Here is a 15596-nt window from a genome sequence, read left to right as displayed (position 1 = left end):
GATTGGAAAAGGTCAGATCCAGAATATATCCCCTTGTATACATAAAGCACTAAAAGTCTCGATATACTCCATTCCCTATTCGACAGCCCATTGTGTAAGTGTGTTATTTTGATTGATAATTGCTACTCCAGGTTCTTACAGATTATATTTAGTATTGAAATTATCTTCGATAATTATACTAATCCCTAAAGCAATCTCTAATCCAAATATATATTTTATTATTAGTAAATCAAATGGGGTGCAATAAATATTAAAAATCGAATACCCATTAACATTGATCTAAAGTAAATCCCTACTTCCAGTCTACCTCATTTGTCTGACCTTCAAGTTGCTTCCTTTTTATATATAGATATTATTTGTAACCCATGTTTAAAGCTATCAATTGCTTTCTAGATATCGATTAGCTGATATCGATTATATATGATATGATTTTGGGTTATCGAGTTATTGTATAGTCGGGGTTTTTGGATATAGATAATATCCATATTAGTTTTTCTAGTAATCTGTAGAAAAATAATATAATTAAAATGTCCGCACCCCACATTTGCTTATACAATTGTGAGTCTCTTTTTCCCTATTAAGTTTGTACTGGTTATACGATTTATATAGGAGTGGTAGTGGTTTTGTTAATGTTTGATTTATTTCTTTCGTTTATTTCAGAATCGGGAGGTGAGAAGGCTTTTTCAGTTATAACTGTTACATTATAGTTTACCCCTTTGTTAATACAATATAAAAGATTACAGTCCAAAGTGTAAATCAGACTATTGGAGAAGCCCTCCCCTAATCAGACCTATTTAAATAATTAATCATTAATTGCTATTCATTCTTATAAATAATAATATAAGCTTCCAATACAAAGAGTTGGAGATAACCATTTGAGATTATTTGGCTAGTGTTGAAGTAGGTACCTTTTCCTTACATGTTTCCTAAGTCTTTCTTTGGCTAGTAATTCTGACTTCTTTTATTTGTTGGTAAATAAGCCTGATTAGTTTTCCATTAACTGATTATGGTATTGCTAGGTAATTGTTATACACAGATTGAAAGGATTCTAGGTATCCCGTATATTAAGTATTGTTTTGATATTGCTTATAGATCTTTCTGTTGGTATGTTTAGTAGTCAGTTTGCTATACCTAAAGCAACAAGCCGGGCAATAACACATATACGGGTTATAATATAACTAGCACTTATTAAAATATTATTGTAATTAAGGGCATCGCGATCTGTTAAGGGGCTTCGAGTATTCACTAATATTAAATAACCGGAATGGTTTTTATTGTTTTTTGAAACTAATAATCCAGTTGACTCTTTTTATAAAAGGGTTTACTTTGTACTTAAAGACTCTGTATTGTATTGGTTTCTCTCCTACCTATACCTTGATCTCTTTTCGAATAATCATATCTAGAAATATTATAAGCACACCTAGTATATTGTGAGGAACCTAAAGCACAATATAATTGTATCAGGTCTCCGCAATTTAAACATCATCCGCATTAAACACGGTAATCAACTATATACGATTTTCGTTTTACAAGAGATTCTTACATTCCTCTAGCGTTTTGTATCCTAAAGTTTATTTTGTTTTGTTGTAATAGAGTGAAGGGATTAATTTGAGTCTTAATCTAGGAATTGCTTTTATAATCTTTAATTACAATTCGAAAGGATTATTGGTGATTATTTGTTACCCACTTCCTATTTTTATAAAGATTGTATAGCTGTTTTGTTTTTGTCGTTTATGCTTCTGTATCATTTCCATTATTTTGGGTGTGCTTGTCTTGGCATCCTTTAGTATTTGAGGCGTTCTTTTAATCTTGAGTGTATTAGTATAGAATTTGATAATTCTCTTTGGGGTTGCTTTTGTAATTAATATAGGGATTCTTTATATAAGCCCGGCTTGTCTTATAATCTTAATTATATCATCAATACATACAGACCTCAGTGTATCAGTGTAGCTCAATTCCGTTTTGTTTAGGATTTTAATGTATATGTTGATTGCACTCACAATCTTTAGGGTTATTTATTGCTTTCTGTTTTTTTTATAGAATTGATTGGTTATTGCTTTGTAGATAGATTATATATCGTTATCTTCACTTGCTTTAGTTGTTGATATGGTTGTTGTTGTTGTTGTTGGAGCGATTGGGTCGCGACCCGACACGCTCGGCGGTGCGACAGGTTGCTTATGATCGCATATTAACGGTATCATGGTATTATAAGATTCCTTTAATATAATTTGTTATAATCGTTGTATTTGAGATCCTGATTTTGTATGATAAATTGAGATAGAAATTTTTTGAATGATACTATTACATATAGTGTGAGGCTTTTTCATATATTTATTTAGATAATAGATAATAGATTCGATTTATTCATGAGTCTTTTAATATACTTAACTAAAAAATTGAATTTCCACTATCATTCGAATATATAGAGCCTTCAACGAATCCGCTCAGATCTCTATTATTAGTGGGGACTAGAGAGATATATCGAAATAGTACTACAATAATCAGAAACGATTAGCAGATAGGAATGTATTCTGATAAATAAAACTATAAACATTATAATAAGATCCAGGATTGTAATAGTAATTGATAATAGGAAAATGATGAATATTCAAAGTGTATTGATTTATAGCAAAAGAATAATCAGAGTATTGTATAGTTTCTAAATTGATATTATATTTTGTATTATTATATTGCTTTTCTTTGTAGTTGAATTTGATATAATCAGGCTTTTTATAATAAAGATAAAGGCTAAGATCTAGATATTGTTCTCTATTATAATATAATAAGAGTTGCTGACCTTAACAAATAACATCCAGTTATATAGGATCTCTAAAGAGATTAGATATAGATATTATAATAATAATAGCAGGCTTTTTTTATTAGATTTTTTCTGATTGCTAAAATTGATGCCTTGATTCTTATATTAATTATCAAGATAAATCTTCTCCTCTAAATCATTATAGATATCTTGCCACCAGACTATTTATATGTCAATATTAGCAGCAAAAGATTTATTAGAACGATTAACTGAAGTATTAATTAGTTCTTATAAAACTTTGAATTTAAAATCAGCGACTTATTATTCAGCAATCTTCTTATATTTGATAACAAGCTGTTTGAATTCAGTAATAAAGTTATCAAATAGGATCTTCTTTATTTTACATTTATTATAATTTATAAAAACTTTGTATAAGAAATCTAGAGTTTGATATTATTTATTTAATTCACACCAAATGCCTGCTATAGTATGCCATTCAGAGAGCCAAAGATCGAAATCATATGCATTATCTATAATTATATCAAAGTATATCTAATTATTTGTATAAACAAAATCAGAAAATAGACTAATAAGAAATATGATTTTCTAAAACTCTGATTTATTTTTGTAATCTGTAGTCAAGTAATAATTGATTATACTATGAAAGTTATATATTGATCTAATACTTTATGATATTTTGTTTATCATTATTAAACTTTTTAGAGGTAATAAGATATTTGTGATAAAATAAAGCTTATGAATTATTACAAATAGTAATCTTCAATATCTTAATTATATCTTTCAATTCGATAATCTTTGATTGAGTATTGATAGCTTGAGTCTGAGTAGTAGTAGTTTGGACTTGTAATGAGCTTGCAATTGATTCGATTAATTCAAATATAACTTGAGTAATAGTAAAGTATATAGCATTTAGATTATTGAATAGATTTGTAAAGAAAGAAATATCGATTTCAACAGAATTGAGAATGTGATTTAAGAAAAGAAATTGCGAAGGTAAGCTAGATACAAGTGCTTCTGGTATAAATACTTGTTTACCTATCTTCAGCAACTTTTTGAGGTTCAAAATATTGGTGGTAAGATATATAATAAATCAATAATAAATATGATCAGCGTGATTGGGATAAGGCATTAATAGGGCTTTGGAAATAAAATAAGAAATAAAGCTGTAATAGTTTATTTGAAGATAATATAAATTATCAAGGTATGGATAAAGACTTATATTATATTATAAGGGTAGAAGAACTATGAAAAAGTAAAGCCCTACTTATAGGAAATAGGGCGCACTAGTATGCTATGCCTGAGATACAAGGCAACTATAGATCATATAGTTGGCGCTGTGACAAAAGTATACTTTTATTCCCTATTTTTATAAATATAATATAATTTGAATATTCTTTATAAAACTTTGAAACTCAATATATATTTAAAGATTTAATAAATAATTATTTTAATATCAATTTTCTTTATTTAAATACGATATCGATTAATAAATCTTATATAGAATTTTAATACTCTAAATAAGTATTATTTTTATAATAATTTTAAACAATAATAATTTCTTATGGATTTTGATTAGATTAGAAAAACTTATAAAGAATGTAAAATGATTTTATAAAATTCTATATTAAAGTCTATTTATATATAGTTTTTCAAATATAAAATAATATTAATTAAATTTAATATTGAATTCTAAAGTAGGTAAGTTTTGGTGTGAAAAGTGCCTGTGCACGGACCCGGGCCCTCATCAAAAACACGCCCTCGTAAGTGCACTTGGCAATATGTCCAGCTTGCGGAATAGATGAGCAACAGTTTCTCCAGATTTTAGAGTTTGATTCTCATATCGTGCACACCATAAGATCTGAGACAGAGTGTCATCCATGATATGATGGGTCCACTGATTCCACTGATTTTACTGAAAGCCGTTTGCTAAATGGTAATCGGCATTGAATCTCCTCGAAGATAATCTATATGAAACTGAAACGAGATTCTTCCAGTCTTCTATAATTTCCATAGCAATATGGAAATTAGAAGAATTCGTACTGCTCTGCGAGTATGTACCGTACTTCTTGAAATTACAGATTAGACAATTACATGGTAATACGATGGTTGGGAAAGGTGTCTTGTCTTATATAACTTAAGCTCAGCCAAGTTGCTTTGAAGTCTATCATTCATCTGACGAGTTTTCAAGCTATATTCACTCGTTCTGCTCTTTGATTCTCTCAAAAGCAAGTTGCTTCAAATCTTTACTTGTTTTATCTGTCTTCGTTCTTGAAACTATCATTACCATCTATCAACATGAAGTACTCAATTGCCGTCGCAGCTCTCCTTGTAAGCTCGGCTGTTGCAGCACCAACAACGAAGCTCAATGCCAAGCAAAGACTTGCTCAGCGAAACAAGAACGCTGCTCGTTCCGAATACTACAATGAGAGCTGGTCTGGTGCTGTTCTTACTGGTGCTGTTTATACTGGTGTTTCTGCTTCTTTTTCGATACCCAAGCCACAGGTTGGTACTACAGGAGAGACCTCAGCATCAGACTTCACGGCTTCTACCTGGGTTGGTATTGATGGATATAATTGTAACAACCTCTGGCAAGCAGGTGTTGATGCCACAATTGAGAAATCGACGGGTGAAATTTCATACTATGCTTGGTATGAATGGTACCCCGCCGCAACTCAAGTCATTGATTTAGGTACTCTCACAGCTGAAGATGTAAGTTTCCTAGTCTTATTGCCGTAATGCAGGAACCAAACTAACAACTCCAGGTTATCTCCGTAAATATCACCACTAGTGGCCTCAACCAAGGAACCGTTGTTATGAAAAATAAATCCACAGGAAAATCATACACCAGGACCGTTTCCTCGGCGAATACTTTGTGTGGTGTTAGTGCTGAATGGATCATGGAGGATTTGAGCGTTGATTCTAGCACTATCGGTCTCGCAAACTATGGAAGTGTTGTTTTCTCCGACGCAGTCGCTACTACTGCTTCCAAAACGGTCACACCATCTGGCGCGGTAATTTGGATATTGAGACTAGCTCGAATACTGTCCTAACGAAAGTCTAGTGTTACTGATAAGTCAGTAACCATTGCTTATGTTTAGACTAGAGGGGCAAGGGTTGTAGTTTTGTACATAATTGGCAGGGGCAGCGTGATTGAGACGCTTAGAATCATTGTGTATATAGCTTTGAATATGATTCAGTACCTACATAGGAAGAACCACCTAGCGTCCTATTTTGCTGAAGCTTTGTTGTCGGACCCCTATAATTTTTGATGGATTCGATTTTCATTTGATGCTGTCTGCTCAGTTGACATCCGTGTGAAGGAAGTCAATAAACGCATCAGCCACAATTGTGCTTGGCTGTGGCTTCCACTTTGCGACATCTTCCCCAAACAGAGACACTATTTTAAATAGTAACAGCACACTATTAATAAGTTATTCTATATACGTTGGAATTCTTGACTATAATAGTTACACAAAAAATTCCCCTACAACTGCACACGACTTTCCCATCCATCCACCGGTCTATCAATTGACGGTGGACGCAATGAAGCTCCAGCGGGATCCCAATCTATCGATAGCGGCTCATGACTTCTGTTATATTTCATCCCCTTGAACCATAGTTCAAACCTTAAATCTGCTGGTGCAACTATTACTCGCACGGTAAACGTGGCGAGATAGTATTTCTTTCGTTGCCAGAGCTTTCGATTTTTCGGTTCAAATTCTTCCTCGTCGACTTCCTTCAAATCCGAGTGCACTGTGCACAGTTTTGAGACATTGGCTGCAGCTATTCGTTAATTTTCTATATTTATGCTGGTGGGATTGGAACTCACAGTGTCTGAAACTCGTGGGTAGATTGTTACGATCTTCGTGGGAAATTACAATTGTTGTATCCCATGTTCGATTATTGTCTCCCGGAATAATCTTCCTCGTGAACAGTCGGTCTCGAGCAGAATCAGTCTCGATAGTGTCATCCTTGATAATTGTAAGAATTAGGAGTCGGTGTCTGGAGAATTGCATTCACTATACCTTTTTTATGATCCAGTCAATTTGCATCGTTGCCCATTTTTGTTTCTTGTTGTAAGGATCAGTTATGATGGTTTCTCCTACATGAATCGCGGGGTTGTATTCCTGACGACATAAGACACCGTAACTCGCTCTTGCTCTGTGTTTCTCATTGTGTTAGTATTGCCGTCATACGAAAAGCGAAATGTTTGAGATACGAACACTCTAGTTTTCAGAGTCGCCGATCCAACTTTTATTCTTTGCCTTCTATCTATCACCAATCCCTTTACCACTGAAAGCCGTGGCTCTTGAGATTTTAAAATTCTTATACGATGTGCTATTTGGCGAGGATTTCGATGAAAGTATTCTTCAATCTTGGTCTTTACATATTGTGAGCCTCCAAGACCGCCACTCAAGACAAGAAATTTCTATAAATTTTAGCCAAGATCTCGTTTTCCATTTTTGAAGGACTTACCACATCATCATGGCTTCTATGCGTTTGCATCCAGTCCAGTTGTTTGTCAATTTTACGTATTATACCAGATATTTGCACGTCAAACAGAGATTGTATTTCGAATCTATGTTTTGTTAGCATTGGTCGCCTTGGATATTCATTCACTCGCCTTGAAAATTGCATTCTACCCTTTCATCCGAAGTCCCGGGTGAGTTAGATCTTTGTCAATCCCAATTCCCAATTTATCGAGTCGTAGTATATATACAGCATGATTGCCTGAAGTCGTACCGAAGTTATGTTTAATAGACTGAAAGGACGAACCTCTAGCTAGTTTATGTGCTAGGTTATCTGGAAGTTCTATGTCGGGATACGCATCCAATCGATTTTGTACGAGACGTTCGAATGCTCGGTCAATCATTGTCGATCCGATACCAACACCTTTAACTTCTGCTACCTGCTTCAATGCTGGTCTTTGAGGGTTTGGATCCGCTACTTCGACAAGACCAAGGCTGAGAGAGGCAATTAGCGACTGTGACTTGATAAACTTACAGTGCATCAATATCTAAACTTAAGCCAGGACTTACTCGGTTGTTCCTCCACCTGCATCACAAATGAGAATGATATCTCCTTTCTCAAGTTCAATTTCGGAGTTTGTCACAAAATAAACAGCTGCAGCTTCAGCTTCGGTCAATTCCAATTTCGCCGAATGCTTATCCGGATTTTGAGATGTGAAGCCAGCCGCACTAATCGCTTCGTTGAATCTATTAACGGTGTCCAAAGCATCCCAGGTGGTGGGAAGACTAAAGACAAATTCGATCCTCTTCTCTTTCCAACTTCCGGTAATAGCTTCGATACATAGTTTGACGTGCTTGTAAATCTGGTGTAAATAATCCGTCACGAGATATTTTGCTTCGTCAACAGTTTCAGGCATATCTCTTACACCCCCCTTCCGAGCTAAATCCAAACTATGTTGATCTAAGTAGATCTTAAAATGCTCATGTACTTTTGCAAATTCATGATATTCATCATCGGGATCGCATGAGAATCCCCAAACGGTTTCATGTCTACCATTTGAATTGCGTGAATATGCAATCGTCGTTGGAACTTTCGTTTCCACTGAATCTGGAGGTAATCCGGGCCATTCTTGAATACTTTTGGTGGGATTGGAATTGCTCAAGTTTGACCATACAACTCCTAGAAGTGGTTCTTAGTATTTCGTGTATACTCACAGTGTGTTGCTAGACTTACCAGTGTATGTCTGCCCAAAATCAATCCCCACTATGATATCCGGAGCGTTATCATCGAAGGGAGCCATCGTGACTGAAGTGGTCTTTTTTCCTTGCGCGTGCAAATTTACCCAGGAGGAATCGAAAAGGATCAAAAATAGGGAACTTTTGATCGAGAAGAAATTGATTGATTATGAGCAAGGTGTACCGGCCTCTAAGAACTTCATTGATTTCACAGCATAATCATCTTGAATAATTTGACTTTTGCGATGCTACTTGACCAAAAAAGTAATCATCAACCAGGTAATGGTAATTTGTAATCTATCTGACAATGTCGCTATAAGTCCAGCCCCCAGATTTACATTCTTATTTGGGTGATTAGCCAATAACTGATCTATCAGCCGCAATCTTATCAGCCTATTAACTTCGTTGTTTCTATCCTGCTTGGTTCTATTATTCCAGACTGTCATACTCATGTATGTTCATGTCACCACAAAGTAAGTAAATGTGGAGGCCAAAGAACCAGGCTCCGCACGGAGAAAATAGATTCTAAATCACACACCAAAATAAATTTTAAAATATATATTCGAGCATGTAAACTGATTTGGAGTAGGGTATGTATATGAACATCTAATCTGTTCTGGAATATCAAAATGATTTGACCTATAAATTCAAATTGGAGCGTTGACAGCATTTGATTGTGGAATATATTAGAATATTGACCCAATGGTTTCCTTGGTGTGGAACTTATTTTGTCCGCGCCAGGGCAAGACTTTTGCAAAACACCTGTCAGATTGATCTTATTTATTCGTATGCTTCTTAGCGATTCAAATATCAGTTAGTATTCCAAGATAAAACTGCAAAAATGGCAACATTGTGACCGGATGAAGGGAAAAGTTCTAGGAATGACAAGGATCATGCACTAGCTTTGGACCCCAAAACAATTAAGCCAATGCTTATTGAAGAAATATCCATTAATGGAGAAGGATTGCGGCACAGATTAATTCAATGTCCATGCAATGCAACACAAATTAGATTGGTTACATGAACTTTGTGGAGTCTCCTCTCTAGATAGGGAACTCACCGATTGATCTTGGTACTTAATCCGTCCCATGTCCAAACCGATTAATGAGGCGGCGCTGCGCTCTAAGGCCGAGAGCCTCATGAATCTCACGCGATGCCATTCCCCCAGAGCTTGTTCTTTGTTTTCTTGTTGATCTGGAAATGAAGATTGGCATTTGCATTTGATTTTGTTGAGTATCTTTCAAAGTTCATGCAATTCAATCATGTCAAGTTCGAATGCATCTTCCAATCCTTCTGGTGCTAGTCTTGCATCGGGAGCCTCTAACACAGCAAGCCCTACTACGGAATCCACTACTTTAGCAACCTCTTCATCGCCAACCTCGACAGGCTTTCCGACCTATACTGGTCCTGCAAATTCAACCGCGACTGGTCACCATGGCTCTTCGGTTTCTGGAGGAGCTATTGCTGGTATCGCAATAGCTACTTTCATTGTTGGTGCACTTCTCGGTTCGATTGGCCTTTGGTTTTACTTTAGGAGAAAACGAGCATCGAAAACACCGTGGAACTCTGGAAATGGATACAGCAAAAGAAATGCTACTACAGATCATGGTGTTGCAATATCCAAAGATCCCGAAACACAAATGCAAAGCTATGTAATTGCTGAACGAGCAGATGATAGTCAATTGCGGCACCAAATGCAAAATCTTGGAGAATTGATCTACCAACATGTCGAAAATCACTATACTACAGGACCACATACTGGAACCTCTCAGGATTTCGCGGCGACGTTGAGGAAATGTGGATATTCGGAACGAACTGAGCCTACGATCTCTACGCTTGGATCACTACTTGGCAATTCTAGTGAGCGACAGATAGCAATCAAAAGTCTTATCGCCTGGGTCATCTTGAGAGGGGTAGAGCTAAATAGTGGTTCTGACTATTCATTGTTGCCTGATGAGATCACAAGCTTTTATCGTTCAGCTTTGAAGGATAATAAGCAGTTGAACAAACAGGATGGTATGCATTATTCATTTTTCAGCACTTTCTTCCATAGAATTTCTTGTCTTTCCTATAGAGTGATTTCTAAAGTTTTCTCAACAGCACACGGCAACGTACTATCCCGAGTGCGAGAGATATCCACACGTCATATGTCTTCATCAAAATCTCCAGAAGACGCTTCCAAAGACCCATCAATAGCAAGAGTTATCAACCTTCTCAACTCCATACTCCAGCCTTTCATAAAACCCAGTAGCAAAAGTTCACAATTCGAGAATCTCGCCTCAATCATCTATCAAGGGAGGGAGTTCGGATTGCTGCTGTTAGCACAACCAGGAAATTGGCTGTTTGGTTGGCAAACAAGCGCAGGAGTGGAATCGAACACCAAGGGCCAGATTATTGTATTCCCTAGTTTAGAGGAGGTAATTAATAAAGACGGAAAAGAACGCCGGAGGGTTGTTTGTGAGCAGGAGAGGGAAACGATTTAAGGGGATAGGTATTAGAGGTACTTCTAAAAGGAGTATGTAGCATTAATATTAATCAATAAACAAAATCCATAAGTGCTCCATTATATGGAAGATTAGATGCTAGTCATAGATTGAGAAGATGAGGCTCCAGAAAGGTGTTGGGTTGTTCTAGACAAACTGCTCAAATTTCTTAGTCAGAGTACTCAGTACTACAGAGTTCCAAGTCCCACAAAAGTAATGCATTTTCAGGAATATAAGACTAGCTACTTAGCCGCGGAGCTGCAGAAGGCTTTTGAGGCTGAGTAATATTCAGTGTGGCAGAGGCTGATAAGCTACCTAGATCACGCACATGCATGTTATCACTTCTCCTCATTTTCCCCGTTTTCTCCATTGGATATCATCGCTGTAGACTATCTTAAACTCAAGAAGCTGTCGACAGCTGTTTTCCATCCCTAAGATCTATTCAATCTTTCTCCGGTTGACTGATCATGCCGGACCCTATTACTGTTAGCACTATAGCTAGTGTAGCCGGGGTAAGCATGTCTTTCTTGGGATTCCCAATGCACACAAAATGATGCGCCCCTCTTCTATCACATATTTCTCGAATTTCACCTAGAAATACTAATTCACCCATTTAAGGCTCTATCTCATTCAATCTCCATCGCTGCATTCGTCAAAGATATCAAGAATACTCCAGCAGACGTAAAGACCTGTTTCTCCCTCACCGAACGGGTTTCTACTGACCTAGAACATCTTATTCTTCTCCGTTCCCAACATTCTAAATATCTTTCTCGAAGCCCATTTGCCTCCAAAAGACTAGATGGCATCATCAATGATGTAAGAGAAAGTATCTTGGACATATGCAGACTATTGGAAGGGTGTAGAAAAGAGGTTTATGAAGGTGAACATATCCCGGTGAAGAAGAGGTTGCAATGGGTACTAGGCGATGGATCAGCATTTGAGAGGAGAAGAGGGAATCTGCAACAACAGCATATTGCACTTCTGGCGGAAATTGGATGGTTAAGGGGACTTGAAGTGGGGAAGGGAACAGGGAATTTGGAGTTTGAAAATGTTGAATTGTTGAGCGCAGGAAGAAGGGAGAGGAAGAGCAGTTCAGTTTCTCAGACTGGAAATCGATACGAGGGTATTGACTTGAGACAGCCAAGTAAAGGTGTGGAAGTGGAAGTTGAGGAACTAGATTTTGGTGGGGATATAGAGCCAGACTCTCCCGTGGCAAAGGAAAACATAGCTAGGAAACCTGTGGCTATTCCTAGCGAAAGTCGTCAAGAGTTCAGCAAATATGAGGAATCGGATGATGAGGATCCAGAATTGGCTTTTTACAGAGATTTGAGGAGACAAGAAGAAGAAAGACATAAGAGAATGGCCGGGAGGAAGAAGTTGAGAAATCCATGATAGCAAAGTATGCATTTTAATGATTTACAAGGAAATCACTCTTACAAAAAGTTTATTTGAGATCTTTGGGAATGTTGTATGAATGGAGAAGGTAGTATTTGATACAGAGTGATTGATCGGTTGTCTAACTCTCTAAGAAAAGAAAGCATGAAAAAAATACAAACTTTCCATAATTTCACCCAAATTTCAAAAACTCAAACAAACTGATTCAAGCTGAAAATGGCTGCAAATGCTCATGCATAACCACAGTTTTTGTCTGCTTCCTTGATGTCCTCGTTATTTCAATGATAATTACACCCTGCTGAATGTACCAATTCAGAACCAAATAGTTGGTTATCAGACTGCCAAGTCGATAATACCATCCAAACTACCGCTATAGCTATCATACTCTGTACGACATATCGTATTTCCATGTGTATCGCTTTTGAATAAATCTCTCCAGCTCTGCTTGATTTCCGAGAACTGGGCCTGTAGATCACGCAATAAATCTTTGAACACGTCTATAAACAAGTCATATCTTCCGTGCTCAAAGGCTCTTCCTAGTCTTCGAAGCATTATTTCTCTTGGGTGATCCAAGCGAAAACTCTTTATTTCTTTTCTTTCAACTCGAAATGCAATTTCAATCCTCTCATCCTGATCACGTTTGAAGGCTGCAGCATACTTCTCGATTAAAATCACCAGTCTAGCAGCCTCATATTTGTGAACGTATCCTCTTGGTGACTCTAGATCAAGAGCCCGGTACCTTTTTTTTGTCCTCTTCAATGGCAGCTACCAAGACACGAGAAGCATTAACAATGCGATTGTACTGTGGCTGAAGATGCTTAACAATGTCCGCTCTGACGGATTTGAATCCCATACTATCAAAACTCAGCGAGGCTTTCGCTGCTTTTCTAAACGCCTCCTCATGAAAATTTCTTGGATCATCCATATAGGGGTTCAAGTCAAAGCTCTTTTCTCACCCGCGAAATGGCGCATTTCCACTATGAGCTACTGCTATTACATCTTCACCCATATTTCTCAGGTCTAGCTTCCATGGAGCAAAATTCTCGAAAGACAGTACAAAATTGATGAGGTGTCTGTTCATTTCAGAAGGCCTGATTGTGTTAGTTGTTGTCGCTGTAAAGTTACTTTTCAAATGTCACAACTTACCTCTCGACCGGTCTATTACCCTCGACTAAGCGCTTCAACTTTTTGTATGACTTCTTGTCTAAGAGGTTCGACTCGTCGGGATAAGCGAGCAACAGTTTGCGGTTGCTTTGCGAAAAGCGACTATTATTTCGTGGTGCAGGTGGTGGGAATTCATCCAGTGCCGCCTCCCTGATAGTTAAGTTTCCTACGTTTCGAAGGATTGTCAAAGGCAGGAAAGTTTGTCGTGGCTCCATAAGTTCCTCGCCATATTCGGGTACGGCTAGGTCCCATAGTATGACCTCAAGCTCTCTGATAGGGACACCGAACACAAGGTCGCAGAAGTGTTGAAACAGGTTGTGCTCCCACTCCGGTCTTATTGCCTTCCTAATCGTGTACGAGCTAATGATTATTCTCCATTGTCGAACCTTTTTAAATGCCGGTTGTGTTATTGCTTTGATTTCTTTGCAATCCAGGCCTTTTTGGCGGTATGAACCACCATACCTCAACAGAGGAGTAAATATGTTTTTATTCCCTTGCGGATGGCCCATATTTAACATTTGTCTGTTATAGCATAGGAAGAATGGCTGAGAGTACAAGATCTCGCATCCTTCCTCGTAGTTCTGTCGACAGACTCTGAGAATCGAAGGATGCAGATGATATTTGATAGGGTCATTTGGAGCCTGGACTTGGTAGTTTCCCAGAATAGATTTCAATTCTCCTAGAACAGGATTGATGAGTAGCTCTTTGAAGATCTTGAATCGAATCTCTAGCGGCAGTGTATTGAGTGATGGGGGCGGATCGGCTTGATCAAGTACGGCTTCGATTTCCATTGTGGTAGATGTTCAAAAATTGGATCGCTCAGAGGCAGTCTTTCGTGACTGTTCATTGAAGTGTTAGAAAAGCGGATGAATAAAGGTAGCACACCATACTTCTCTGTTGCTATTGTTCTCAGTGCCTGCTATCCCACCGTCGTGACTTGTATTAAGTTGGACCACAGAATTGTTTCCTTAACAAAATTGCGTGCCTTCCGTAAGGTTGTTGTGTTGCTTATTATTGCTGATAGTCAACTTGGTTGATAAGTGTAAAGTGTTTTAGTCTATTATGATTGTAATCGTTCTTGATCACTACTAATCATGGGAAGCTAGTATTTATATAAGGAAGCGCTAGCGCCTCGCTAGCTAATACAGTACTCTCTCATGATCCCGAAAATCATGCAACACAGTCTTGTGTTATCTTGCAGAAAACACCCAGGGAAATATTAAGAGACTGTAAAACATGTAGGAAGAAGAGGGGTACAAGGTCCTTTTGCAAAAATCACTAAGCAAGATAACTTTGCTCTCTGATTACAGATCTAATGAGTGATAAATTTTCTTGCTGAAGTCCGATCAAAAGGCCCAATTAATCTATCACCAGGCTAACAGGAAAGTAAGGAACTAATATATCAAGAATTCAATCCCCCATGAAACATTTTCTTTCGGCACTTCTTCACTAATTTGAACGATTAGTCACAATTTTTGAGTTCGCAATACACTTTATTCTTCAACCGCGACATTTGGAGCATCTCTACAACCTGGAACCAGTGGAAGCAGTTCTTCAAGCTCAATATAGTGTGGCTAAAAGAGATTTATACTGAAGCAATGAATCCTGTCAGGATTCAGATATCAAAGGCGTCTGACTATTGAATTAGTAGTGATACTCGAGTTTCCATCTTTCTAATACCATCTCTTGTGATTGGCTCATTGTGAAATCTAATGCAGGCTTTCATACTTGCTTTAAAATAACATTTGATGATATTGATCAGATTCTCCAGATTTTTGGATTAACAACTCCATCTAGTGAATGTATAGTTTCCATTCAACACTTAGACATGCACGTTTGTGGATAAATTTTTAACTTGAGTGCTTGTTTCTGCATGAACATGACTGATTGAGCGTCTGAGAATATGAGCATTTGAGCGATTGAGCGATTGAAAAATTGAGTGATTGAGTGATAGACTAGATCTTTACCGAGAGTCCATCTCTATTAGATGATTGTACGTATCATGATGGGTATAAACCATCTTCCAATCCATCTCGTTCGCCTAGATATTAGACGATAGGACATCATCTG

General features: G+C 37.2%; 5 protein-coding genes across 5 annotated transcripts; 3 read left to right on the top strand and 2 right to left on the bottom strand.

Moving 5' to 3' along the window:
• Window positions 1–5074: 5074 nt before the first annotated feature.
• On the top strand, window positions 5075–5877 carry EAF02_003616 (uncharacterized protein; the record flags this gene model as incomplete). The annotated part of the gene is made up of 3 exons (XM_038899664.1): window positions 5075–5488; window positions 5542–5790; window positions 5836–5877. The coding sequence occupies 3 exons, from the start codon at window positions 5075–5077 to the stop codon at window positions 5875–5877; spliced, it is 705 nt and encodes a 234-aa protein (XP_038760591.1).
• A 386-nt stretch (window positions 5878–6263) lies between these two features.
• Window positions 6264–8549, bottom strand: EAF02_003615 (uncharacterized protein; the record flags this gene model as incomplete). Its single annotated transcript, XM_038899663.1, has 8 exons — window positions 6264–6556; window positions 6609–6750; window positions 6805–6940; window positions 7003–7208; window positions 7256–7358; window positions 7423–7743; window positions 7819–8428; window positions 8483–8549. The coding sequence occupies 8 exons, from the start codon at window positions 8547–8549 to the stop codon at window positions 6264–6266; spliced, it is 1878 nt and encodes a 625-aa protein (XP_038760590.1).
• Window positions 8550–9746: 1197 nt separating this feature from the next.
• On the top strand, window positions 9747–10967 carry EAF02_003614 (uncharacterized protein; the record flags this gene model as incomplete). Its single annotated transcript, XM_038899662.1, has 2 exons — window positions 9747–10500; window positions 10585–10967. 2 exons carry the CDS (start codon window positions 9747–9749, stop codon window positions 10965–10967), a joined length of 1137 nt encoding a protein of 378 aa, XP_038760589.1.
• A 467-nt stretch (window positions 10968–11434) lies between these two features.
• Window positions 11435–12359, top strand: EAF02_003613 (uncharacterized protein; the record flags this gene model as incomplete). Its single annotated transcript, XM_038899661.1, has 2 exons — window positions 11435–11479; window positions 11586–12359. 2 exons carry the CDS (start codon window positions 11435–11437, stop codon window positions 12357–12359), a joined length of 819 nt encoding a protein of 272 aa, XP_038760588.1.
• Window positions 12360–13086: 727 nt separating this feature from the next.
• Window positions 13087–14317, bottom strand: EAF02_003612 (uncharacterized protein; the record flags this gene model as incomplete). Its single annotated transcript, XM_038899660.1, has 3 exons — window positions 13087–13216; window positions 13319–13453; window positions 13509–14317. The coding sequence occupies 3 exons, from the start codon at window positions 14315–14317 to the stop codon at window positions 13087–13089; spliced, it is 1074 nt and encodes a 357-aa protein (XP_038760587.1).
• Between the last annotated feature and the right edge of the window lie 1279 nt (window positions 14318–15596).

This window comes from Botrytis sinoallii, assembly GCF_014898435.1.
Source record: "Botrytis sinoallii strain Bc 23 chromosome Unknown BSIN_005, whole genome shotgun sequence".
Taxonomy (NCBI): Eukaryota; Fungi; Ascomycota; class Leotiomycetes; order Helotiales; family Sclerotiniaceae; genus Botrytis; species Botrytis sinoallii.
Note: the sequence above shows the minus strand (reverse complement) of the source record. Positions and strands in the feature narration are given on the sequence as shown.